General features: G+C 49.2%; 1 protein-coding gene across 1 annotated transcript in view; it reads right to left on the reverse strand.

Annotated features, from left to right (window-relative positions):
* LOC147685116 (coiled-coil domain-containing protein 12-like) overlaps nucleotides 1-27,143 on the reverse strand; it is a 44,221-nt gene extending 17,078 nt beyond the window's left edge. Inside the window, exons 1-3 of the mRNA XM_086939758.1 lie at nucleotides 26,965-27,143; nucleotides 18,879-18,958; nucleotides 1,398-1,459 (exon numbers count right to left, since the gene is read on the reverse strand). Of these exons, the coding sequence (XP_086795884.1) occupies nucleotides 1,398-1,459; nucleotides 18,879-18,958; nucleotides 26,965-27,143 (321 nt within the window). The remainder of the gene's footprint in view (nucleotides 1-1,397; nucleotides 1,460-18,878; nucleotides 18,959-26,964) is intronic.

A 27,143-nucleotide genomic window follows, 5' to 3' on the forward strand; every position in this document is an offset into this window, starting at 1 on the left:
CCCGGTCCCTAGCAGCAGCATGCACGCCAGTGGTTTGAGCCCCCACTACAGGATGGTAGTCCCCACAAACTCACTGCTAGGGTGTCTGTGGTATTCCTAGATTTGTACTTCGATTACTTTCTGGGTGGACCCCAGAGACAATGATGTAGCAGCTGTGCCACTACTTGGTGAACACCATCTGCTTCGGGGGGGGGGAGGGGGGGGGCCTCACAGAACCTCTACTGGGGTGGGAGTGACGCATTGTACATCTGTCTCCACTACTCTTGGTCATGGTAATAACATGTCTGCTCCTGGGTGGACCTCACGGATCCACATACAAAGGCGCCTCTTGATCTTTACTGGGTCACGGCATCTCTGCTCCCAGTAAACCCCTCACAAACCACCTATGAGCGGTCTCTCCTGTTTCTAATGGGCCAATGATTCTTTGCCCATGGCTGACCTGAAGGGCCCTTATGATTCCCTAGGTCACACAGGCCAGACGTCAAAACCTTCCTATCTAACATCAGGAATAAAGATGATAAGGAAGAGCAGTATATATGGAAAGACAACCGAGTCTCCCAAATCTTTCTACTTCAGGAGACCCTTAAGCGTCGCCACAAGTTCACCAATCTAGAGCACAACCCCATGGCTGACGCACATCACCTAAATAATCCCAACCCAGGCCGCACTGTTGAGCACGCACTAACCGAGCACAACAAACCGAGAAATGTCTCACTAACCCGCTCAGAAACCAGTGAGCGGCAGAGTCGAGGCCTAGGAAAGCGCCCTACAAATTCTACAATACAACACCCCCACTCCATTAGCTGCTCTGAATGCCTCCTAAACAGACCCCTTTTCTAACACTCCCAGAGCCTGGTCCGAATGTCCCCGCCTCGGTCCCTCCCCGAGCTGCTGAGCCGCTCCCTGCCGCCCCCTACAGGGGATGCGCCTCTCTGACCCGGACACAGCCTGCATATGAACGCCTTCTCACTCGTGGTGAATGAGATGAGACTGTTGCCGATCTGTGAAAGTGTTCAAATGCATCGTTCAACGGGCTCCCTGCGCGTCTATAGACATTCACAGAGGTGCTAAAAACAGCCTGGAGCGAAACCCAAAGCTATTCGGAGTTGTGGTGCCTTAGAAGGTATTTTAGCAAAAAACAAGAAAAACAAAATTCTATATTGTAAGAATGCCTTGAAGTCTTAAGCGCCAGGTCATGGGTTATAAGAGAGGCCTCATTTCAACAAGTGAGACGGACCCCCAACAAGGCAGGGCAGGAGCCAAACTCTCTTCCACTATATTTCGCTCCTGGGACTGGCCAAGACTTCCACTGTGTCTAATAACAAAGTTCACATTCTTCTCATTGTGTTATTTGAAATGTCGACACGCTTGCTTTCACATACCGCAAGGGCACTTACCACTTCCTCAATAACTGGCTCTGGATTCGCCGCTTCCAGCTGGTCTTTCACCTTCTCTTCCACTAGAGGGCGAAATACAACAACGCATGGCATAAACACCAACACAAATTGAATCACTGTATATTCAGTTGCTAGTTATTTCTTTAAACGTCTAAATACTTATTACTATATGTAGATATTGGAAAATGGCGCGGTTTACCACAGAGGTTCCTTCGGAACACTGAACGCGCATTATGTGAAATACATATGGACAGAGAATCTGTAAAACAGCAGGAAAAAGTACAAGGCAGGGCAGTCGGTTTCTACTTGGCAAGGCTGAATTACTGTCACGATAACTATGTGATGATGCCATGACTAATGGTTATGACTACTCCATAGGGTCAGGAATTCTGGTAGAATGACTGTCTAATGAGGGCATAGTTAATCTCACAATAAAAGACTGTAGGGTCTGATAAACGGCCTCATAATTGTTAGGGGACATGTTCGCTGGCACAATAACGGCAAGATGCGGCCAAATAATAATTCTCTCACTGGTTCACGTTTGTCGACAAAAAAGAAAGGGCACGCTTTATTTACATCAGCAAAGGTTCCTTTTAGTAGCTCACACTGCCTAAAAACAAACAACACGTTTAGCATGTGGGAATGGGGACGCAGAGATGGGGGTCGACTGCTCCTCCCTGTGTTCATGGTCAATCACAATGGGTCGCAAAAGGGTTTAGTACTTTTTGAAATGCCATTTTTCTGCAGAAGACGATTTCTTCCCCAATTTCGTTGCTGTCCTTTGTTGTGCAGTCAGTAACTTTAGAGAGAAGGTGACATGCCAGACTTTCACTGGGGCGCGCTGCTGTTCTCCCAACTGACTCATCCTCACCAACCAGAGAGCCCACATTATTGTTGTAATGGAGGCCAATTACAATCCCAGCACACTTCTTCTAGGCCCTTCCCAAGACGCCCTCAACTGGGCGCACAAGCAAAGTGAAACCCGATATACAGGCAAACCAATGCACCCACTGCCCTTTGACCCTGGAAAGACCGAGGTCTGAACCCAGGGCCAGCTTCCTACAGGTAGCAACTGCCTCACCCATGCCATCTGACCATGGACACAATCAGAACACAAATCTTTCATGCATCTGAGCTCCAGAAATCAGCAACCACACACAGCTTCACACAGCCTCAGGACCACACTACCCCTGCCGTATCAGAAAGGTCCTGCAGAGATGCACAAGTGGCCACCCCATAAAAACATCACCTATTAACATCTCTCACAGATGCGCCCCCCCCTTCCATTGGCCAGCTCCGATGCGTGACCCCACCGTCTCCCCACAACAGCTTCTCGGCCTACCTCCTCTCTTCGTCCTCAGTCTCTCCCCCACCACTCTCCTCCTTGGACCAGCAGGCAGGTCCCATCGACCTTCCCCATTGTGAGCTGCTGAGTGTACAATGGGAGGGGACCGGGGTTCTTCGGTGGGAGGCAGATCTTGGCCTTCTCTGGCAGTTTATTTCTTCTATTTCTGGATGCAGGGCCCAGGTCCCCATTTCATTCCCACTGAGTGGGAGACACCTCTCCCCATGCATGGCTTACCAGATGTCTCCCCCAGGTGAAAATCAAACCCCTACAGACCACCACGAGCACATCACACCAATGCAGTTCTCGGTCATCTCTCACTTCTGGGGGAAGCTTCAATAAGCGGTGAATCCAATCTGTTAGTTGTTTGAAAAGAGGGATACATGCTCTTCATGACCTACCCGTGACTCCTACGCCGTTCCCGGTGTCTCATCAGAAATGGAGCAGGGCTGCCTGCACCGGCACCGGGGGCCACTCAGGCTTCACTGCTGTGTGTGGGGTTCAGAACTGATCATCCTCAGCTATAAGCAGAAACGCACTGGTACATACATGGATTCCGATACCTCTGCTGGCATTGCCACCATCACTAGTCAGCACGGATGCTGGGACGTGGAGGCTAACATGGGGACAGGGAGATTGATTGATTGGTTTATAGGGAGAGCCTGACTCAGAAACTGGGATATAGGGGCAGGAAAGAAACTACATATAATAAAGGAAAGGGAATATGTGCACAGTGACAAAAGAGACTTAACCGACACTGTAACCTTAAATATTCAGGTAGGTAACCTGGAGCAGTCAAGCGCTCAGCAGCTTGACAAAAGGGACCCATTTAAATGAAGAATGAGGGGAAGATTATTCCAAGCGAGGCCTGCAGATTTTTGTTGCCCTTCGCAGAATATAGTGAGCCTAAGCTTAAATAGCACGCCTAGGTGAGAGAAGCATACGTTTCTCTCTTGAATGTAACAGGAGATTCAACCCTGAAGAAACGTCTAGCCCTGATCGAGGGGGCTTCTGAAAGTCACGTAGACAACCTTAGATAATACGTGGTCCATCACTAGGAACTGATGTAGTGGTCTCTGAGCAGCAGACACATGGGCACATCTGCTAAGGCCAGTGACAACTGGACAGCTGCATTCTGAATTACCTGCAAAGCATGATGCAAGGTCGAGATTCCCTGCAGACAACGAATTGCAGTCATCTAGTCAGGCATTTACTGCGGTGTGCCCTAAAACCGCCTTTCTTCTCAACTACCAAAGTGATCATAGACCTCAAAAGAGTCATTCCTCAGAGGTAGCTTCTAATGACAGTCGCCATATGCAGCAGCACAAACAATCCAGAATCAAGCACAAGACACTCCTTTTCACTTTATTTTGGGAAATACAGGGAGATCGGGAATGACTGAACTTTAAGTTCAACTTTGTGAGCACTCCTGGCTACATGGCCCATACTCTTGGCAGCACCCAGATGTAATCAGCTGCTGTGCATCCATTTTTCTAACCATCCAGGCGCTCAGCGAGACTGTCCATAGAGATGACCAGCTGCAACTCGAAGGTCGATCTGAGTGTTATCCACACCAGAATGACACACCAGATCAAATCCTGCTATGACGTGAAACAGTAGGATCATTTTATAGTTTAAAAGCAAGCAGGGACAATGGGGATCCCTTAGCTACCTCACAAGTCAAACAAATCTCAGAAGAAAGGAAGAGCCCTGCCTCATGTCTAAAAGAGGGAAACCACAATATAGAAGAGAAAACATGAACATGGGCCATCAAAGGTCGCAGCAGAGAATGGTTATCAGCTGTATCGAAGATGGCAGCGAGAGCCAAAAGGTAAAGCAAAGCCACTGCACCAGGGTTGACAATGTCAAGGATAGGGAGGACACAGACTCTCAGCTGAGGGATGCTTCGACTCTGGGAAAAGGTATAAGCAGCCATTGCCACAGGGAGCACAGCAACACTGGTCCTGAGAACTCCTCAAAGCGTGGTTTGTGGACCGGGCACGTGTTCCCATTGCAGTACTGTGGCTGATAAGGAGGGAGATAGATCCAAGTGGCTGATGTTAGCCTTGCCATGCCTTAGTGGGGTTCTTTCCCAACGAAACAAGGGCTTCTGCTCTAAAGGCGTCTTTTCACCAGTGCTGCCGCACCTTATATAGAAAGTTATGAGGGGCATCTTATATTGAAAGTTCTTTCATCACATAATACTGGAAGTCATGTGTTGCACAGTATAGAGGCACAGTATAGAGTAAGGATCTCCAATCTCTGCTATAGAGAGCTACTTTTGATCAGTGAAGATCGTTAAGAGCTACTAAAAGCCAAGCAACTGCCGCCCATTGCTTACCGTGTGTTCTTCTGCCCCTGAAGCATGGCCCAATTACTTGCCTCCTCCCACTGCTCAAACTTGTGCACCTATTTTTTAATCTTTGTTGAAGCATTCCATAATAGTGCATGTGTTTGCAGACCATCTCCCTCATGTGCTTTTCTTCCCCCGCGTGTCTCTCTTTCTTACTGTTGTGCCTTTGTCCCCCTCTGTGTTGTGGCTTGACCTTCCTGCTGTCTGTGTTACTGCTTGCCACTCCAGCTGCCTATGTTGTTGTTTGCTTCCTTTCCACTCTGTGTTGTTGCGTGCCTCCACTGGCTGTCCATGTTGTTGCTTGACCCCTCTGTGTTGTTGCTTGCCCCTACCCACTGTCCGTCTTGTTGCTTGCTGTAGGAAAGTAGGGTATGCTTCTTATGGTTACCCCCACTTTTTGCTGAATGTAATGCTGTTTTTTACTAGGCTGACTGGGATCCTGCTAATCAGGACCACAGTCTATCTGCTTTCTCCATAAACTGTTATGCATGTACTTAGGTACACCCCAGATTGGATACTGGGGTATCCTGGTCAGCACCAAGGGCATAGGTACCCCAGAGGTCTCCCATGGGCTGCAGCATGTATTATGCCACCCATGAGAGACCATTCAAAATGGAACTATAGGCCTGCCATTGCAGCCTGTGTAAGTCGGTGGATGCACCACTTACTTAAGATATAGTTTTATTATATCTAAGGGTCACTGCATTTAAAACCTATAAGCCACCCCTATAGCAGGCCTTTACAATCCTGAGGACAGGGTGCTTGGTTCTAAGTGAGGGGATGCCCCTACATGAGCAGGACACCCCTGCAGCCTACGGAGTCCATTCTCCCGGGTTGTCAGTGAAGCAGCCATATACTAGTATAGAGGGGCATTACGCAACAGCGTGATGACCACCTCGAAAACGGCTGCAACCAACCCTATCGTGTTTGGCGTCAAACATGTTGGAATCATACCCACACACCGGTAACCGGTGTGGGAGGTAAGATACTACCCACCAAGAAGGCCCTTGGTGGAGCCCTTGGTGTTCCCGGTACCAGCCTTCTAGCTCTGGACAGCACAAAATGGTTGCTGCCGACCAGAAACACATTTCTGCCCTCTTGCTGCTGAGCCAAGTTCGAGCAGGGGAAGGCAGAACAATAGGCATCCTGTCACAGGGAGGTGTGATCACCTCCCAGACAGGATTTAGTGTATTAGGGCTGGGTGGGAGCGCTTCCCAGCCCCTGAAAATTTGCAGGAGGGGCACATTGTTTCCCTGTGTATAGTTCAGTTCAAACCAGTCCTGGGAGCCATTGGCTCCCGCTCTGGCGCGAAACTGGACAAAGGACATGGGAGTAACCTTCCCCTGTCCAGACCCTCCCCTCGATCTTTCCAACCCTCTCCCCTGGGTACTTAAGGGCTTACCCTGTTGTAGGACCTTAGATTCATTGTGGACACGATTCAGAACTGAAACCACTCCACTTCGACCGTCTGGGCACTCTGGACTTCGCTCGACTTCGTTTGGGCCTGATCTTGTCTCCCTCTCAGTCTGCTGCATCGTCTGTGCCTGTGCACTGTACAGGATCTGTGTATGACCTGTGGAGCATCCGAGACACCTGAAGATAATCTCCCTTCGAGTGAAGAAGCCACTCCCCTGCATTCACAGGCACCGCACCACTGCTGACCAGTCTGCTGATCCCGAGCTCCTACGGACTCCGAAAGGCTCAGCAACACAGGAGGTGGGTTTCTACGTCCCTCGAGGCCAGAGGTGCCCTCTCACCGAGTTTGAGGTCAGATTCTCTAGTGGGGGCTGCCATACCCGAACCCTTGTGCACCGCGTACTTTTTCAAGTGCAAATGCTTGTTGTTAATCCCGCAGCAATTGATTTGGGCTCCAAGTAGCCCCAACCTCTGGCAACTTTTCCCACAAAGATCTTCAACCACCTCACACTGTGTGCTCCATGGCCTGTTTTGTGAAGCTGCTCGGGGTTTTTTTGCGACTCCTGTGCCTCCGGCCTGTGGGTCCAATTGAGGGTCATTGTTGTTTTCCGTGGGCTCCCCTGATTGCTCTGGGCTTGCCCTGACTCCCCTGCTTGTGGTGAGTCTCCTGGACCTTGCTGGTCCGAACCGTACACTTTCTTGACTTCCTGCATGGGTTGCTTTTTGCCAAGCTTTGTTGGTGCTCCCGCAAGACACTGACGCATCAGCATTCAACATCCTTCGTGGGACAGCTCGCATCCGGTTCCTGGTTGTCTTCAACGTCGCCTTGTTCCCGCAGCTGCAGAGTCAAGGTCACCGTCAACGATTCTGAAGCACCTGACATCGGTGGGCATTCATCTACCGAGCCCCTGGTCACTCTCAAGTGACCCAGACTCTGTCCCCTCTGCTTTCAGGTACTCTTCGATAAGAATAATACGTTTGAATTCCAACTGACACTTTCCCATCTTCCAGCAGCAGCACTTTCCTGAAGTCCTCCACTGGGTTCGACAGCGGTTCCTGATGCCACTTCACACCTATGTACCCGGCTTCCCTGGGATAGGTAACATGGGTACCACGGTATCCACGAGTGGGGTGGCTCTCCAACCTTCTGTCTGCCAACGGGTTTCTTCAGGGTCCACTGGGAAGGGTTCTTAATCTTTAGAATTCCAACCCCCACTTGCACATAGACTGGTACGGAGCATGCAGTCGCGTTCACACACTGCACACGCAGTCCGAGGGGTACCTATCTACTCACCTCGGGTGGTTCCTTGAGGTCCCAGCAATTCTACGTCCTCTCGACATTGTCCTTACTCGAGTTGTGGTTCTTATACCACTTACTTAGTACATGGTTTGGCCCCACCTGCTGTGTATTAGTGCTATATTGCAAATGCTACTTACCAGTATGCATCTGTTCTTGGCATGTAGGGCTGCTGACATTCATATCTGTGCATAGATCGCCGCCTAGTGTTGGGTCCGGATGATTGCACATTGTTGTCCTGGAAGAGTCTTCGAAGTATCACGAGATAGGTGGCTCCTCCCCTGGACTACAGTGCGAATGGGCATCGCCTCCATCCCCAGATTGTTTTTAGCCATTGGCAGAGATGGAGTGAAATATGTGAGTGATGCCCTATGCTAAGAGTATGAAAATATGTGTAAAGAAATACTGCAGCTGCTACAGGCGCCGGGGAGGAGGGCGGGCGATATGAATGTCAGCAGCCCTACATGCCAAGAACAGATGCATACTGGTAAGTAGCATTTGCAGTTCGAGGCATGTGGGCTGCTGAATTCATATCTGTGCATAGAATATATAGCAGTCCCTCCATTAGCGGCGGCCACCCGTGCCAGCTGCAGCAGTTTGAAAAAGCGTTTTGAGAACAGCCTGGCCAGCAGCTGCCTGCTGTTTAGAGTGCACATCTACACAGTAATGTTTAGTGAAAGTATGTGTGGTAGACCATGTGGCTGCCCTACAAATATCTTCCAAGGGAATGTTACCTAGGAAAGCCATAGAGGCCCCCATCTTTCTGGTGGAGTGGGCTCTTGGTGGAATTGTGAGAGTGCGTTTAGCTTTAGCGTAACAGATCTGAATGCATTTCACTATCCACCTAGCGATCCCAGCTTTGGAGATAGCATTTCCCTTGTGGTGTGAGGCAAAAGCAACAAAGAGTTGCTTGGTCTTACGAAAATCTTTAGTCTTGTCAACGTAGTACATCAAGGCTCTTTTAACATCAAGGGTGTGGAGCATCCGCTCCGCCAGTGACTCTGTGTTTTGAAAAAACACTGGTAACTCAATTGTTTGGTTCATGTGGAATTGAGATACAACCTTGGGTAAGAATTTAGGGTTAGTGCGGAGCACCACCCTGTTAGCGTGTACTTGGAAGAAAGGTTCCTGGATGGTGAGCGCCTGCAACTCGCCAACCCTCCGTAGCGATGTAATTGCTACTAAGAAAGCAACCTTCCAAGTCAGAAACTGAAGCTCACAAGAGTGCAGTGGCTCAAAGGGAGGACCCATCAGCCTTGTAAGAACCACATTGAGGTTCCATTCTGGAGCTGGTGGTGTCCGCGGTGGAATGACTCTTTTGAGTCCTTCCAGAAAAGCCTTGATAGCAGGGACCTTAAAAAGGGATAGGTGTTGCCTATTCTGAAGGTATGCTGCCATCGCAGACAAATGAATGCGGATGGAAGAGTACGCCAAATTGCATTGGTACAGGTGGAACAGGTAGCAAATAATGTTCTGAATGGAAGCGTCCAGTGGGTCAATATCGTGGTTTACACAGTACATGACAAAACGCTTCCACTTGGCCGCGTAACAAGCTCGAGTAGTGGGCTTCCTTGCCTCCCGAATGATGTCCATACAATCGGGGGGAAGATTGAGGTAGCCAAACTCTAGGACTTCAGGAGCCAGATCGCCAGGTTGAGCTGTTGCGGATCTGGGTGCTGAATGTCGCCATGGTTCTGCGTCAGAAGGCTGGGGGTGAGATGAAGCCTTTGATGCGGTACCACGGAGAGTTCCAGAAACGTGGTGTACCATGGTTGGCGAGCCCACGTTGGAGCAACCAGGATGAGAGTCATCGAGTGCTGCCTGAGTTTGCGTGCCACCAGCGGTATCAGAGGTGCTGGGGGAAAAGCGTACGCAAATCTGCCTGACCAGTTCATCCACATCGCATTGCCCTGCGATTGCGGGTGTGGGAACCTGGCAGCGAAGCTTTGGCATTTTGCGTTCTCCTTTGTGGCGAACAGGTCTATCTCTGGATGACCCCACCTTTGGAAGTACGGTTGGAGTACTGATGGATGTATCTCCCACTCGTGCATTTGGTGGCTGTGCCTGCTGAGCAGGTCCGCCATCTGGTTGTCTTTGTCCGGGAGATGCTCCGCCATGAGGAAGATGTTCCTCTGAATGGCCCACTTCCACATGCTCTGAGCCAGATGAGACAGGTGCAGAGAGTGTGTTCCTCCCTGCTTCTGAATGTAGTACATGGCCGTCATGTTGTCCGTCCGAATCAACATGACCTTGTTGCACAGATGTACTTTGAATGCCTTTAAAGCCATGAAGATTGCCATCAGTTCCAGAACGTTGATGTGCATCTTCCTCTGCTGTAGTGTCCATAGTCCCTGCACCGTGTAATGGAGTACATGCGCTCCCCATCCCTGGAGAGAAGCGTCCGTTGTCAGGATAATCTGTGGCACAGGCTCCTGGAACGGTCGGCCCTTGCAAAGGTTTTGTGGATTCCACCAATGCAGAGAGTTGTACGCCCGACCGCTCACCAACACTAGGTCTGTCAGTTGCCCATGAGCCTGAGTCCACTGGCGTGCCAAGCACTCCTGAAGCGGACGCATATGTAGTCTCGCGTGCGGGACGATGGAGATGCAGGAGGCCATCATGCCTATCAACTGCATGAACACCTTCGCTGGAAGCGAGTGCTGAGGTCTGAATCGTTGGATCAGCGTTTGGATGCTGGCGATTCTCACTGAGTTTGGCTGCGCAGTGGCTGCCAGTGTGTTTATCGTCGCGCCCAGATACTGCCGTACATGGGCGGGCTGGAGATGGGATTTTGGATAGTTCAGCGAGAATCCCAGATCGTGCAGGAGATGAATAGTGCGTGACACGTGGTCTGCGCACTGCTGTTCTGTTCTTGCCTGAATGAGCCAGTCGTCCAGATAAGGATAGACGTGGACGTGTTGGCGTCGCAGATGCACCGCCACAGTCGCCAGGCACTTCGTAAAGACTCTTGGAGCTGTGGTGACCCCGAACGGCAGAACCCTGAACTGGTAGTGCTGGTCTTGGATTGTGAATCTGAGATACTTCCTGTGGGAAGGATGCAGGGGGATATGAAAGTATGCATCCTTTAGGTCCAGTGTAGCCAGGAAGTCCCCCTGTTGAAGCAGAGGGAGCACCTGCTGTAACATGAGCATATGGAAGTGCTCCGAGAGAATATACCAGTTGAGGGGCCTGAGGTCCAGGATGGGCCTGAGGGATCCGTCCTTTTTGGGGATTAGAAAATACAGGGAGTAAACCCCTGTTCCCCTTTCTTGCAGTGGAACGAGCTCTATTGCCCCTTTTTGCAGCATGACTGTGACCTCCTGCTGCAACAAGTGCAAGTGCTCGCTGGACATAGGACGGCTTCTTGGAGGTATGTTTGGTGGAGTGGAAGTAAGTTCCAGACAGTAACCGTACTGGATAAGAGATCTCACCCACCTGTCCGTGGTGATGGATTTCCACGCGGGCAGGAACTGCTGGAGTCTCCCCCCGACCGGTGTTGTGTGGTCGGGGGGCAGTGACAAGACGTCACTGCTTGTTGGCGGTGGTGGACCTGGAGCTATTCTTTCCACGTCCCCTGCCCTTGACGTTGTTGCCTCTGTAGCCACCTCTACCCTTGTTGGTGTATGAGGTCTGGGTATTGCCCTTATAGTACTGTGTGGATTGCGATGCTTGACCCCTTGAGGTGCCTCTGGAATTGGAGCGGCGAAAGGAACCGCCCCGAAACTGCTGAGATTGGAGGGCCCCCATAGACTTAGCAGTGTCTGTGTCTTTTTTCATTTTTTCCAGTGTCGCATCCACCTCGGGGCCAAACAGGTGGTCAGGATTAACTGTTTGGTTGAGTATGGTTGTTTGTATATCTGGTTTAAAGCCTGATATCCGAAGCCATGCATGTCTTCTCAGCAACACACTAGTGTTGATTGCCCTGGAGGCAGTGTCAGCCACATCTAGCGCCCATTTGATGGAAGCGTTAGTGATTAGCTTGCCCTCCTGAATTAACATCTCCCCAGCCTCCTTGTACTGGTCAGGTAAGTGCTGCAACAGTGTCTCTAGGGTGTCATAGTGAGCCCTATCGTAGCGTGCAAGTAGGGCCTGCGTGTTTGAAATACGCCAGATGTTAGCTGCCTGCGCAGCAATCCTTTTCCCTGAGGCCTCGAATATTTTCGACTCTTTGTCTGGGGGAGGAGCGTCACCAGTTGTCTGTGAATTCGCCCTCTTCCGAGCGTTGGATACAACCAAAGAGTCCAGTGGCAAGTGTCCCTTGATGTATGTTGGATCCGAGGGCGCTGCCTTATACTTTTTATCAATTCGAGGATTGATGACACGCGCCCGAGTGGGCTCCTTGAAGACCTCCGGCGCGTGCTTTAGCACTCCTTTGAGCATTGGCAATGTCTTGACCGACTTCTCGGCCACTGAGAAAGTGTCAAACAAAAAGTCCACATCCACAGGATCTGAGTGGAGCTCGACATCATGGTTAGCTGCGGCCCGCTCAATCAAGACGTTGAAGGCTGCAGAGTCCTCCGTCGGTGAGGTCTTTGCCGCAAAGAGCTGCGGTTCCTGACCCGATTGCGGGTCGTCTGGGTCGGCTCCGGCCGACCAAGGTTCATGTTCCTCCTCCGGATCTGAGTACGCCGGATAGTTGTACTCGACCTCCTCTTCATCGTCACCTTCCCCCGCGTTAGAACGCGTTGGAGAACGTTCCATATGTTTGGGAGACGAAGGCTCCATAGGGGCCGAAGCGCCCACCGAGTCCTTCTTGTTCTTAAGAGGAATCCGAAAATGTTCTAGCACCGGCTCCGTGGTGATTTTCCGTTTGAGGAGGGACAATTTCCCAGTATTGGCGTCGATGATGACCTCTCGGCGCTCTTCCTCCGCGAGTGGCTGGAGCCGAAGCTTCGACACCACCAACGACGCTTTGGACGTCGACATCTCCTTCAAGGGCACGTCCGCCCCCTGCTTCGGAGCGAAGGCTTTCGGCGTCGACTTTGGCGGCAGGGTGTAGCGAATAGGCGTTTGCACCTTTGCCGGCTTCGATGCGGTCTTTGGCTTCACGCCCTCCGGATCGGGAACCACAGCGTCCTTCCGAATCCGTTGCAGGGACTCAGCGACCTTCTTCGTCAAGGTTGAAGAGGGCTTGACCGTCTCGAGCGATTTCCCCGAGTCGGGAGTCGAGTCTGCCGGGGGCAGCGTCTTCGGAGTCGACACCTTGCCATCCTTGGCCCCGACGGCCGGAGCCGGCGCAGCCGGAGCTTTGGAATCGCCTTGACGCTTCTTTGGAGCCTTTTTCGGGTCGTCGACCTCGACCATCTTCGGCGCCGACGCAGCCGCGTCGGCCGCCTTTGCCTTCGGCGTCGACCCCGAGCCCTTGGGGTCGGCCATCTTGGCGTGGCTCTTCAAGTCGGCCATCTTGACTTTCTTAGGTGTTGACGCCTCTAGAGCCTTCTGTCCCACCAGTGGAGCTTTCACTTTCGGTTTCGAAACCGATGGTGTGGATCCTGATGGCTTCACTTTCGTTTTCTTCAACGGGAGTGGCGCATCAGAAATGTCCGTGGCCGGGCCGAGAGGCGGGGCAGTTGGACTATTAGCAAGGTCTTGGGTAAGGCCCGAAGGCGATCCCTCGACCTGGGCCATATGTTGGGGATTGACCCCTGAGTCAGTTTGGGGGTGCTCCTCCTCCGAGCTATCCCCCACGGTGGCAATGGCCCCATCGTCGTCCCCTACCTCGTCGCCGGCTTCATCAAACTCTTCATCTCCCGCGTCGTAGTCATCTCCCTCGGACGCAGGGCTAGAGTCCGAAACCTGAAAGACGTTTTCGTCTTCTTCAAATTCTTCAAAGATGTTGTCCGGCGGGGGCGCAGGGGGTGCCGACAACTGGGCCTGGAGTCGAGCGGCCCGACGATGCTTTAGGGTCTTCTTGCACCGGAACTTTGAGCAGGCCATACATCTGGCCTCGTCATGGTCCGGTGATAAACACTTGTTGCACACAGGGTGCACGTCGAGGTGTGAATACTTGGAGGTGCACACCGGGCACCTCTTGAACGGAGTCCGTTCCATGTTCAGGAACTTGGAGCGTCGAGTAGGCCCGTCCGCGCCGACAGCACGCGGAGGGGCAGGAAGCGTTCGGAGCTGAGAAGGAAGACAAACCCGAACGAAAACAATACCGACGCCCAGCCTAAAGACCTTTTGGTCTCAAGTAGAAACGTAAACAACTATCGGTCCCGACAGAGGGAACCGAAACACATCCGAACCCAATGGCGGAAAAAAACAATCTGGGGATGGAGGCGATGCCCATGCGCACTGTAGTCCAGGGGAGGAGCCACCTATCTCGTGATACTTCAAAGACTCTTCCAGGACAACAATGTGCAATCATCCGGACCCAACACTAGGCGGCGATCTATGCACAGATATGAATTCAGCAGCCCACATGCCTCGAACACTGTGATTTCTTTGCTAAAATATTTTGTGCTTCGTGTCTTTCTCCGCGTAGGAGATACTGTAACGTACTAGATAGTGTAATATAATAAATACGTATTTTTTTATAACTACTGTGTGGTTCTCTTTTCATTTAATCTATACTACAAGATTGCATTCTGGTAAAACAAGCTGCTTTACATTCCTTCAAGACTAAGCCTGAAGGCTGCTCTCTACAGCTACCACTTGGATAGCTTTCTGAGGTTGTCTGAGACCTCTTAAATCACCATAAGGGTTGTCTGGACTGGTGCAAGGTGCCCACTTACATTAGTAGACATCATATACCAGGCCAGTTTCTCACACTTGCCCTCTCCTGCCCTTCTCCAGCTGTCCATCTTGTTGCTTGCCCTCTCAGGCTGTCCGTCTAATAGCTTGCCCCTTCAGCTGTTGTTTGTGTTCGCCCAGCCCCCACCTCCACCTGTAATGTGAAGAAGTTGTGGCCAAAACACAGGTCACGGGGTCCCATTGCTGGCAATCCCGCCAAAAGACCTTCCATCCAATTCTATTGTTACATATACAAGTGTGTGAAGCATTTACTCTTCATGCACACTGCCAGCACAATTTCAATGGCATTTTCAATTCATTTGATGTGCGTTTTTTTAGCATGTCCTTACATTTTTAATCTGGAATTACTGATAAATATGAAAACATATTTTGCATGCCTCTTAGATCTTGTGCAACACTAGCTTGTGGAGGAAAGGCAGATGGAAAACAATCAAGTGCCGACACATCAGTCACATTTACACTTCACCCGACACCATCTCTCAACACCTGGAAAAGTGGCCTGCTGGCTTGAGGTCCAATCTCGCCAACTGTAGAGGTGTGTTTGAATCACAGCTTCACACTTAGCCAAAAAGTTTTGGGATTCTGGGCGAATTCCATTATTTCCATATTCATTGAAATGTAAATGTGTGTAACCTGCAGGTGGGCAAGTTAACTAAGTTAAAGCGATTTGGCAGGCTCCTGTGCAGTACTGTTCTTATTGCATATCTCCATTCTCTATGGAACTGCTCCCCTCCACACGCAATAAGTGTATAACACTCACCCCAGGTTCAAAAGGTTCCTGTTGCAAAAAATGCTGTGTGATGTAGAGTGCTCGTTTAGGTTGGTAGGACGCCTCAATTGGCTGAGATTCCACTCCGAGATCCACAGGGACCGGTTTGAATTCCATCAGGGCCTACTTGGTCTGTCATCCTTCGAAGGTCCACCACATTTGTTTTGTCCTGTGATTATAACTCAACTCCGGTCATTCAAGAGCTTGAAGGTGATCCGTTTGTTGAGTGGTGTAAATGAATAGCCATGTAGATACACATTTTAACTACATATATCCGGAGAGCCTCTTCTCCTAACATCCACTACGTTTTCAGAATGTGTGGGCCACACTCGACATGCAAGACCAGCTTAAATCAATATCGAGGTCTTAATACAAAGCATCCTGTTAAAAGCATACATCCAATGAAAAAAGGAATATGATAAACAATTAACAATATCAGAAAGGCATACCATAAAATTATCAGAAGACTCCCCTGATGCTTATTTTATTCACAAGCAGTGGCGAGGCGACCAATTTCTTCCCGCCCAGAGCGCTGTCCTGGCAAAGGCTGACTCTGCATGCAGGATTGAAGTAGGGTGCCTATCAGGCGAAAGGAGGTGACGTAGCACTGGGTGGGCAGTCTAATACTGCTCATGCTGGGCTTTGGGTACTCACGTCACCCACTCTGCCCGCCTCGGATAAGCTAATTTGAGACCTGTGAGCATCTGGTTTGGGTGAGGGTGGTCCTTAAATTAAAGAAAATAATAAAGATAGGCTTGTTTACTTTTAATGCAGGGTACTTAAATAGAGGGCAGGCCACAAGCTACTCATAGGGTGTCGGCAAGCTACTGGTAGCTCGCGATCGACCAGTTACAGTCCCTGGTATCAAGGATGCCCTGCATCATAAAAGGATCACCACCTCCCCTCTTGTGGGAAAGTACACACTGTGAAAAATTTGGAAAAGACCCAGTAATGGGTTATCCGGATTATTTTATTTTCAGGTGATGTTCCCCGCATGACCTTAGGATATAAAAGACAGATCTCCCACCTTCAGCACAGAAAGAGAGTCACTGTGACAGGCCACATATGCACATTAACTTGAGCAAGAAACACTCAACTATGCCACACACACTTGCCAAAATGTCCAACATCTTCACCCACATCTCCCACCACCTAAAGAAATCCCTTCATCCCTTGCCAAACTGCATAAAATGTCGACCCATTGCTTTGCTCAACCTCCTAGGACAAATTCAATGACCCACTGAGCAAAGCTTTGAACTAGCAAACACAAGATGATGGACAGAGTGGTGAAACTTTAACTCCCACTCCCCTGTAAGTCCCTTTAACTCGGTTACCTCCATCCACAGTCCGTGATCACTCCCAGCAGCCACTATGAAAACCAAAATGTGCGTGCTTCTTTGAAAATTCTGTAGGAGTAGGACTAGTGAGTACACGAATGATCAACCAGGACTGGACATGCTCATACCAGCATTGGACACAGCTACTTCAGTCTATCAAGACACAATTTCTGCTCTACGTACACATCCTGAACTAGCCGACAGGAACTGCCTTCTCTTCTCAACTTGAAGAACAACAATTGTTGAGTCTCATCTCTTGGCATTACACATTGTCCTCTGTTTTTCTTCATAAATTACAATCACCAGGCCTACCCTCACTACCCTCGTCGTGGCTACTCCCCACCTCATTCATCTTCTACCTTATTGGCAACAGAAGCTTCTCTATGCCACCACCCACAGCTCCTGTAAAATTCATTTCCATTCTTGAACCAGCTAACCCCTGTTGCTTGCACTCCAGCCTACCCATTTAGTTCCCAAACCTTGAGACCCTTAGGTCTCACATCTTATGTATTGCTTTGTTGGACGTCTCAGTCTAAGGAATCCTTTTATCTCAGGCAATTACCCTCAGTCAGCTTTGAACCAGCTAAGTTCTTACTCCTAAAAAACCCAAATGCATCCTAATTATTGTCCATTTTCCCCAAAAACGTTGAAACATTTTTTTGATAACACCACATCTAATTTCTTATATTTGCAACCTATTAAACCGCTTTAAATTAGACTTCGAAGCAATTCACTCCGCTGGTCCCATTCTCAAATGTAGATACCGTAGCTCATCAGACCGCTTCTCTACTGTCCTTATACCACTTGCCTTCTCCGCGGCCCTGGATACTGTTGATCACTAGACTGCTACCCACTCTTCGTGTGCTCAGTATTGCCGCCAACTTTCTTTCTTATCTTTCTGGCACACATGTCTCCGTTTCTTATTGCTCCTCACTGTCACCACTACCCCCTGTATCTGTTGGTGTCCCACAAGGCTCTGTCCAAGGCCCTCTACATGTGTCCCTTTACACTATGTCCTTTGCCCTCGTCCTAACCTCCACTATCATCTTGGAGTTGACCGGCGCTATGCTACCTCATTCTGAATTCAGCAAAGACAGCAATAATATATGCACCAGCAAAATCAGTCCACATATGCCTCACACACACCCAACAATCTGTCTCCCGGGTACGCTCACCACAACATTTTCAGCATCAAAACCTGGCAGATACTTCAACCCCATCATGCGCTTTGAATCCTCTATAAATGCCTCACATACTGCTGGCAGGTTCAACATACTAAAGATTCACAAACCCGAACCCTCGTACTCAACAAATGAGGTTATTACAACAGCCATCGCGGGAGAAAGGACTGAACCTCACCACAAGAACTCTGTGAAGCCTCCTCACACACACTATCTCCAACCACCATCACCAAATGAGACAGCCATCAACCAAAACCTCAGCCCTTTTCCTCATCTTCTAAGCCATCGCCGGACCAGCCACAACTCCCACAACTTCACTCTTCTAACTTAAACCTATTACTCACAATAAAACCGCACGTGCACCCTCAAAATTCAAGTTAATTAACCTATTGGGACCTCTCTACTAGAATTCACTTGCAACTGAACTACATTCCATAACCTCACTCACCAGGTTGTGCTCCTTCTCACACTTGAAAAAAGAAAATGGTCTCACCATTTACGCATCCTACATCCATCTGCCGTAGTCACTGCCTCAGTCCTGAGCAGCTGTAAATATGCCAATTTGTACTGAGTATCTTGTTAAATGCTACTATTCTAGCTTTAAAATACATATTTTAAATAAACCCCATCTGCATATGTCAGATATACCTCCAACAAGCTGTAGCTGACATGCCTCTAACCTTAAGCTTCTTGTCCATATAGACCATCCCCTTAGTAGATCCACACACAACATTCTATGGGTTTGCATCATATCTTGGCCCTCAACATACACTGAAATGTAAGGCTTTCGTTCATAGCCGCTCCAGGTCCTCGGTCCGCGATATTCCTCAATACTCTCATTTATTGGATCTTAAGCTCGACCATTCCTGTAGCCTTCAAAACACAACAGGCCTTCCATGCAGTTTGTTCCTCAAACTTCTCATGTATCATACTCCTCAAAGTCTCCAGGTTTACACTTCAGGCTGCTGAACACAAGTATGACATATACGCAAGACCCACCAACACTCTTCCACCTCAATAAAACACCTACCTGAAGCTGGCTTTGCCTGTGGCACTTGCCTCTGTTTCAGGATCTCATCTTCCGGTGTATAGTTCCTCAACTTAATCTCCCTAGAAGAGACAAAAGGTGGAAACGGATGTTACAACCTGAAGTGTGCATAATTAGCTTTGATGGAGAAGAGCCTGACTAATAGCATTGGAAACAAGCTGGGAAGGTTGATGATACATTTTAGAAACACTTTAGGGCCCCTTGGGAATTTCAAAGTCATTGTATTACATTCAATACAGACACCTCCGTCTGAAGGAGGCCAACAGTATGTTCTACATTAAAAGTAGAAAAAAACATGAATATGAGGCATAAAACCAAAAAAATGCAATGTAATAAAACACTTAAAAGAATCTAAAGTCTGCACCCATGCCGAGCCCTGGGACCGCGAGCCTACTACAGTCCAAGTCCCAGGACCTAACAGGTTCCCAGTTGAGTTTCTGAGAGCATATATGCCCCAGCTGGGGACACACCTGCTATGGGCATTGCAGGAGGTCTCCGACATGAGGATCCTTCCGCCCGATTGGCGGCACGAGGAAAATAGTGGCCTTCCACAAATGAGGACACCAGAGGCTCCTTCATCATACCAACAATTAAATATTGAAGCCAAATTAGTAGGCAAAGTACTAGCCGATTGTCTTCTCCTGCATATCTTTGACCTTGTCCATCCTGACCAGGCTGGCTTTATGCCACGACGATGCACTTGCCACAATATCAGTTGGGTTTACAACGCCATTGGCGAAGGTGCCAGGACTGGGGAGGCCGGCGGCCATTTTACTTGCTGATATAGACAAAGCATTCAATTCAATCAGTTGGGAGTACCTAGTTATTCTTTTGCAGGCTCTTTATCTCAGACCACGTTCCTGGCTTATGTATGCTCAACAAGGATCTATCTGGGTCAGTTTGTGTGGTCGGTGCGTGGCCTGACCTGTTTCCCATACAGAGGCAGTAGGCAGGGGTCCCACTATCTCCTCTGACATTTGCGCTCATGATAGAGCCACTGGCTGCAGTGGTGTGGCCTGAACCCCTGATGTGCGGGTTTGAATGGTCCACTGATATATCGGATAGTCGCACTTTATGAGGATGAAGTACTGTTTTTTTTCTTACTGACCCAACATTTTCCGATCCGAGAATATTGCAGATCCTACGGGTGTTCAGAGAGACTGCAGGGTTGTATATAAACCCGACAAAATCAGTACTGTTACCTGTGTCCAGTCTACTTTCTGTGTGGGGGGATAACCACAGCGGACCTCTATTCCTCCTATGCCGCCTCCCACCTACTTAACATCAACGAATGGTGGTAGAGTGACCAGGCCGACCCGTTGTATGCGGTGGAGAAATGGGTGATGGGCAGCCGGTCTGTTCTAGGCTTCCTCTATAGTCATGTGGGCAGGGAACACTTACCCCCTGCGGTCAGGGTGGTCATTTAATTATGGCGACAGATGGTTTGCCAGTCGGGCTGATGGGGGAAGCTGACCCGGGAGACCATGCTGTGGCATTGAATTTTTCAGCGTCAGGTGGTGGTGCTGCCTGGGTATTGAGAAAGGGATCTCATAGGCTTATCCACATTGGGTGAAGTCATGAAGGGGACAGTATTTAAATCCATACAACAATTATAAGAGGAGTACCAGCTCCACTGTAGCCAATTCTACAAGTATTTACAGTTCCAACATGCTTTATCTCCTAATGTTCGGGCATGGTAGACTTTCCAGAGTTCAGTCCACTAGAGGGTAGACTGCTGATGGGGGATCTGAGCATTCACAAGATCCAACAAATATATCAAACCTTGGTTACACATAGCAACAACACCCTAGGGGTTCTGCAGACTGCATTGAAGGCTTAAATGACGGTGATTGGACTGAGACCCTGGCCGGACCCAGTAGTGCGTCTATCTCGTCACAACACAGCCTGATCCAAATTAAACATCTGAATCGGGCATATTACACTAGGCACCGCCTATGGTGGATCGGTGTGATATCCTCCCCTGTGTGCCTCCGTTACGGTGTAGAGTTGTACTGTGCTGCAGCCTTCTTGGCGTGGTGCGATTTCTTGTCTAGCCCAGGTGTTGTTGTGGCAGATCCCCCACGAGCCCCTGTTTCTGGGGCTCACACTAGCTAAGTGCGACATCGCCCAACACTGGAAGGCGCACTCTCCGCCCTTAGTGGGGGGCAGGAAGGTCGCCATGGAAAGGTGCATGGGGATGGAAATAGCAGCCTTCCAGACAAGAAGCTGCCCCTAGAAGCATGGTAAAATCTGGAAGCGGTGAGCAGATTATCGGGTTATTGAGCGTCGCCCTGTGAGTTCTACCAAAACCATTATAGAGATGGAGGTATGGTCGTATAGGTCTGAGATATAGCAGAAGCCCTCTTTTCCAATAACATAAGCGCCATTGACATTTGCATTGTAGGGGGCTCGGGGAGTAGTATTTGGTCTGTGCCTGTTCTATGAAGTTATGAAATATTGGTATCATTAAGACCTGTTGTAATGCTGGTTACATTGATATCTGCAGGTCTTTCTGGCCTTGATGTGTTAAAACAAAACGGCAATAACGTTTGTTATTAAAAAAAAGAATCTAAAGTAGTGATTCTTGTATAAGGGTCAAAGCAACAGATGACTCAGAAATGTAAGAAGAATATGCTTGCGGATCGGAAGCTCCCTTCAAAAATGCAATCAGCAAAAGGCCGGAGAAAGATCTTCAGGGAAAGTAGGACAGAGCTAGGTGATCCAGGACAGCATTCTTCTGTTCCAAGGAAGTTCCACAGTGTTTGAAAATACCAGGGCTCCGGACATGATGGAGCCTTATAGTAAGTTAATGTGGAGAACAGCCCTGACACGCATTAAGTAAGACTCTGTAAGTTTGCTACATGGCTGTTTTTTTACCAGCCTGGCCTGTTTTTTTTTTATTGAAGTCCCCTCAGAAAGGTGGTAATCCTAAGTGAGAGACTAATTTCAACATGAGAGCAACCAGGTTCTCATCGAACTGCAGCCACGCACGCAGATGCAGACAGCTTTGCATAGCAATGTAATTCCATAGTCTACACTCCTAAATATAAAGAGGGAATTCAGTGATTTCTGGCCTCGAACCACAGCAGATTTAAGATTCCATTGGTGGATCCTTTTTATTTGGACAAGCAACTGTAACCAATACCAAGACTGCATGACACCACATCTGGAAACACAAGGAGATGATGGACGGAGTGCTGAAACTTTTCAGACACTCACCTCCAGTCACATATCTGGGTTGAATCCATCATTGTTCTTTAGCTCACTTTGCCACCCCAGTTCAGACCCAGCAATATGCAAATCAGCCTTGACCCTGTGCCTCATGAGAACAGTCCAGCCCGAACTGCCAAGCCATGTCTTCCCTGGACCGGAAACAAGCATACTGGTTCTAATTAAGAAGGCATGAACATTGAGAACTGGAAATAGAGACATGGAGTCTGATATACGGCTGTGAAGACCACGAAATTTGGACAATCAACTGTAAACAATATCACGACTGGATGACACCACAACTGGGCCAGGGAAACTTTGACATGGGCTAAGAGAAAGACTCACAATGACATGGATAACGAAAGAGAAGGGAATGGGAAACTAAGCGATCAGAACAGACAAACTGAAAACGTGGATACAGAGATACTAAGACAGAAAGACACAGTCACTGGCCAGGGAAAGTGGGACACAGACAACAGCGTACGATCATGAGATAGGGACAGGTGGAACTGAACATTAGTACTGCAACACTAACATGGCAACAGGAAGATGTAGCCTAACTCTGGGAAAGGGAAGCAGTTACACATTCTTCAGGTACCTGTTGAACAAGTTACTTACCTTTGGTAACGCATTATCTGGTAGAGACTATCTAGCGGAAGATTCCTTAAGTTTGAATTTCCCAGGCATCAGGCTGGATCTGGAAACTTTTGCTGAGCAATACCCCTTGCGCGCGACGTCGGATGGCTCCATTCGGCTCCGCTTGACGTCGATGGCGTCGCTAGCATCGGTTATGACGTCATGGTGCCTACATAGGCGTCATCCAGGCACACTGATGTCAATACTTTTTCCACGCCAGAAGCGCAGAGCCATGAAGTGACTGACGTAAACGTGGGCAAAACTAGGGCCCTGAAAGAGGAGAAACCCTAGTCCTACAAAATCAGTTCGCAAAGCGCTGAGGCATGGGCCAGGCAATAAGGAATCTGAAGCTAGATAGAGTCTCTACTAGATAATGCGTTATCGAAGGTAAGTAACTTCTTCATCAGATAAAGACTTCTAGCTGCAGATTCCTTACCTTTGAATCAGATACCCAAGTCATACCATCCCGGCGGTGGGTTGCGGACTCATTGACTAAACTTAGAAATCTTGCAGGACTGAGCGGGCAAAGTGCCCGTCCCTGCACACTTGACCAACAAGGCAATAATGTTTTGCGAACATGTGCAATGATGCCCACGTCGCTGCCTGACAGATGTCTTGGACTGGAACAACCCGATCCAAGGCTGTAGTCACATCCTTTCCCTTGGTGAAAAGGGCCCTTAATCCCTCAGGGGGCTACTTCTTCGCCAAGGCATAACAGATTTTAATACAGAGAACAATACAGCGAGAGATGGTTCTTTTCTGCACTGCCTTACCCTTCTTTGCTCCCACATACCCCACAAAGAGTTGGTCATCCACCCGGAACTCTCTTGTGCGGTCAAGGTAGAACGACAACACTCTTTTTGGGTCCAGTAGGTGGAGCCACTCCTCTTCCTTAGAGGGGTGTGGGGGAGCAAAGAAGGTGGGCAAAGTGATGGATTGACCCAGATGGAATGAGGTCACAACCTTTGGTAAAAAAGATGCCCTGATGCGAAGCACCACCTTGTCTGGAAAAGACAAAAGATAAGGAGGCCAGCTGGATAACGCCTGTAACAGACTCACTCTCCTGGCCAATGTAATCGCCACTAAGAAGGCCGTTTTGATGGTCAACAGCCATTGTGGCATAATAAAGGGCGTGGGTGGAAAAAAGTGAACCAGCCCTTTTAGAAATCTATTTACAATAGGAAATTTAAAAAGAGAAGGCTGGTCTGACAGCCGCAAAAAAGCAGACAGAGCAGAAAGGTAACGCTTGAGAGTTCCTAAAGCAGAGTTCTGCTGGGCAGGGGTCAGCATGAACAAAAGGACAGTAGAAAGAGGAGCAGAAAGAGGGTCAATAGATCTGTCTGTACAGAATAATACAAATTTCTGCCAACGTCAGGCGTATACCAACTTAGTGGAGGGCCGCCTGGCTGCCAGAATAACATTACAGACTTCGGGAGGAAGGTCAAAAGCCATCAACTGCCGCAGCTGAATCTCCACGCATGGAGGTGCAGAGTTTACAGTTTCGGGTGGAGAACCCTGCTGCTATGACTGAAGATCCTCCCGAAGGGGCAGCCTGATTGGAGGATCGACACTCATGCTCAGAAGCTCTGGATTCCAGACTTGCCCAGTCCGGCACCATTATCGTCTTCAGAGACCTGGGCAGTAGTGGTATGGGCATAAAGGCGTACAACAGGCCTGAGCTCCACTAGCGATGAAACGCGTCGCCGAGAGATAGCTGCCTAGGAAACGCCAGCGCGCAGTACTGCTTACATTGCCCGTTCTCTTAGGAGGCGAACAAATCTAACCAAGGTTCTCCCCACTGCCGATAGAGACCTTGCGCCAACTCCGATTGGAGAGGCTATTTGTGATCCGCTAGGCATCTACGGCTGAGATCGTCTTTACTGGTATTCAGAGAACCTGCCAGGTGTTGAACCACCAGGGTTATGCCCTGATGTTCCAGCCATGTTCAGAGATGCAGGGCCTCTCAACAAAGGGTCTATGACCCCACCCCGCCTTCCCTGTTGCAGTACCACATGGCGGTGGTGTTGTCCGTGAACACCTGCATCAACTTCTTCCCCTTGACAGAGGGAAGAAATGCTTTCAATGCCAAGAGAATCGCTCGAAGCTCCAATACGTTTATGTGGAACCCCGTCTCCGCCGGAGACCAGTGCCCCCTGATCTCCATCTCTCCCAAGTGGCCGCCCCATCCCAGAAGTGGTGCATTTGTCACGATTGTGAGATCCGGTTGGTGAAGGGAAAGAGGCCTTTGACCCAATCTCGGTTCGTTAACCACCACTGCAGATCCTTCACAGTTCCTTCCAAGATGTGAACCACGTTGGTGAGGTTTCACTGATGCTGTGCCCATTGGAACTTCAAGTCCCACTGCAGAGCCCGTATACGCCATCTCGTGTATCTTACCAACAGGATACAAGAGGCCATAAGGCCCAACAGCCTCAGAATCAACCTGACTAAAATCCAGGATAGAGGCTGAAATATCAGAATCATAACCTGAATATCCTGGACTCGCTGCTCAGAAGGGTAAGCCCAAAACTGCACTGTGCCCAGAACAGCTCCGATGAAAGGGAGCGTCTGAGAAGGAGTCAGGTGTGACTTTGGCATGTTTATAGAGAACCCCAACAAATTCAGGAGGTCCGCCGTAGTCTGAAGGTGGGAGACGACAGCCTGGGGCGAGGACACCTTTAACAGCCAGTCGTCGAGGTAGGGAAAGACTGAGGGGCCGATTCACAGAACTAACTTAAGACAAAATCCTAAACTTACTACTTTTGGTATTCACAGAAGTTAGGATTTTGTCTTAAGTTTTTCTTAAGACAAACTTAAGATAGACTTAAGACAGACTTAAGACAAAATCCTAACTTAAGTCTGTCTTAAGTCTGTCTTAAGACAAACTGAAGACAAAATCCTAACTACTGTGAATACCAAAAGTAGTAAGTTTAGGATTTTGTCTTAAGTTAGTTCTGTGAATCGGGCCCTGAAACCCCTAACCTGCGCAGATGAGCTGCAACCACTGCCATCACCTTGGTTAACACCTGAGAGGCACTGGTAAGGCCGAAGGCGAGCACAGTAAACTTAAAGTGCTCGTGACCTACCTTAAACCGCAGGTAACGCCTGTGACCTGGCAGGATGGGAATGGGAAAATACGCATCCTGCAGGTCCAATGCCACCATCCAGTCTCCTTGGTCTAAGGCAGACATGATCTAAGCCAATGTGAGCATTTTGAATTTCTCCTTTTTGAGGAAGAGATGGATGGTCCGAAGATCCAAAATGGGCGGAAGCCCTTTGTTTTTCTTTGGAATCAGAAAGTAGCGTGAATAACAGCCACTGCCTACTTCTGAAACTGGAACCCTTACTATAGCCCCTTTGGCCAAAAGTGCTGTAACTTCCTCTTGGAGCAGCTTTAAGTGATCCTCCGCCATCCGTTCCTGACTCAGTCAGTCAGTCAAAAATACTTTATTCGGTTCATACCAAAAACCATAAAAGTATACTAAACATTTTATGTCAAGACCAGAGTTATTAACAGAAAACCATAAACATACAATAGAAAAGTGCAAACTGAAAATGTATACAGTACCTATTATCATTTCATTTAAGAAAATCCTTTAAAACCACGTGAACATTAAAAAAGAAAGTCCTCAACCACAATTAATTTTGTCAGAAGGGGCGGAAGAGAATACGCCCTGGGAAGCAGAGGCCTGCACCACCAAACTTTCTGGGGTGGGGTGTTGGCTGAGGAACTTTGGGTCGCCAGGTGCTGGGCGATGGCAGCGTGCAATCGTCCTGTTCACAGGAGCCCCTGTGCTAGGTTTGGACCAAATTCCTAGTAGGACGTCCAGAAGTGCCTCATTAAAGGGCAAAAGGGGTTCAGAGGTGGAAGCCTCAGGCTGAAGCACTTCGGTCATGAGATTAGTCCTGACCTGCACTGAGGGTAGTTCCAGTCCAAGGACCTCAGCTGCCCTCTTAACCACCATGGCATAGAACGCCCCCTCCTCCGTAGCCACGGTAGGTGGAGAGAGCATGCCAGAGTCTGGGGAAGTATCCAGACCACTGGCCTCCCGAAGTTCCCCATACCAGTCCATTGTCTCCTCAGAGACATTTTGGTTCTCTAGAGGGTCTCCAGACTCCTCCCATTCCTCTCCTGAGCCTAGCACGTCCACAAAGTGCTCAGGCGACAACAGAGCCCCTGGGTTCTGTTGATGTCGGAATCAGCTTCGTACGACGCCGTTACCGCTCTGTGTCATCGAAGATGAGGATGAGGATTGCGCCACCGACAACCGCCTGTGATGCCGCTGGCTCCGACTTCAGGTTCGACACCGGGGAAGGCTGTGTTGGTAGGACCTGGATCAAACCGGATCTGAGATCGGATCCTTGAGGCCCCACCAGCGCCGTAGCCGAAGCCGACGGCAT

This window comes from Lissotriton vulgaris, chromosome 10 (genome assembly GCF_964263255.1).
Source record: "Lissotriton vulgaris chromosome 10, aLisVul1.2, whole genome shotgun sequence".
NCBI lineage: Eukaryota > Metazoa > Chordata > Amphibia > Caudata > Salamandridae > Lissotriton > Lissotriton vulgaris.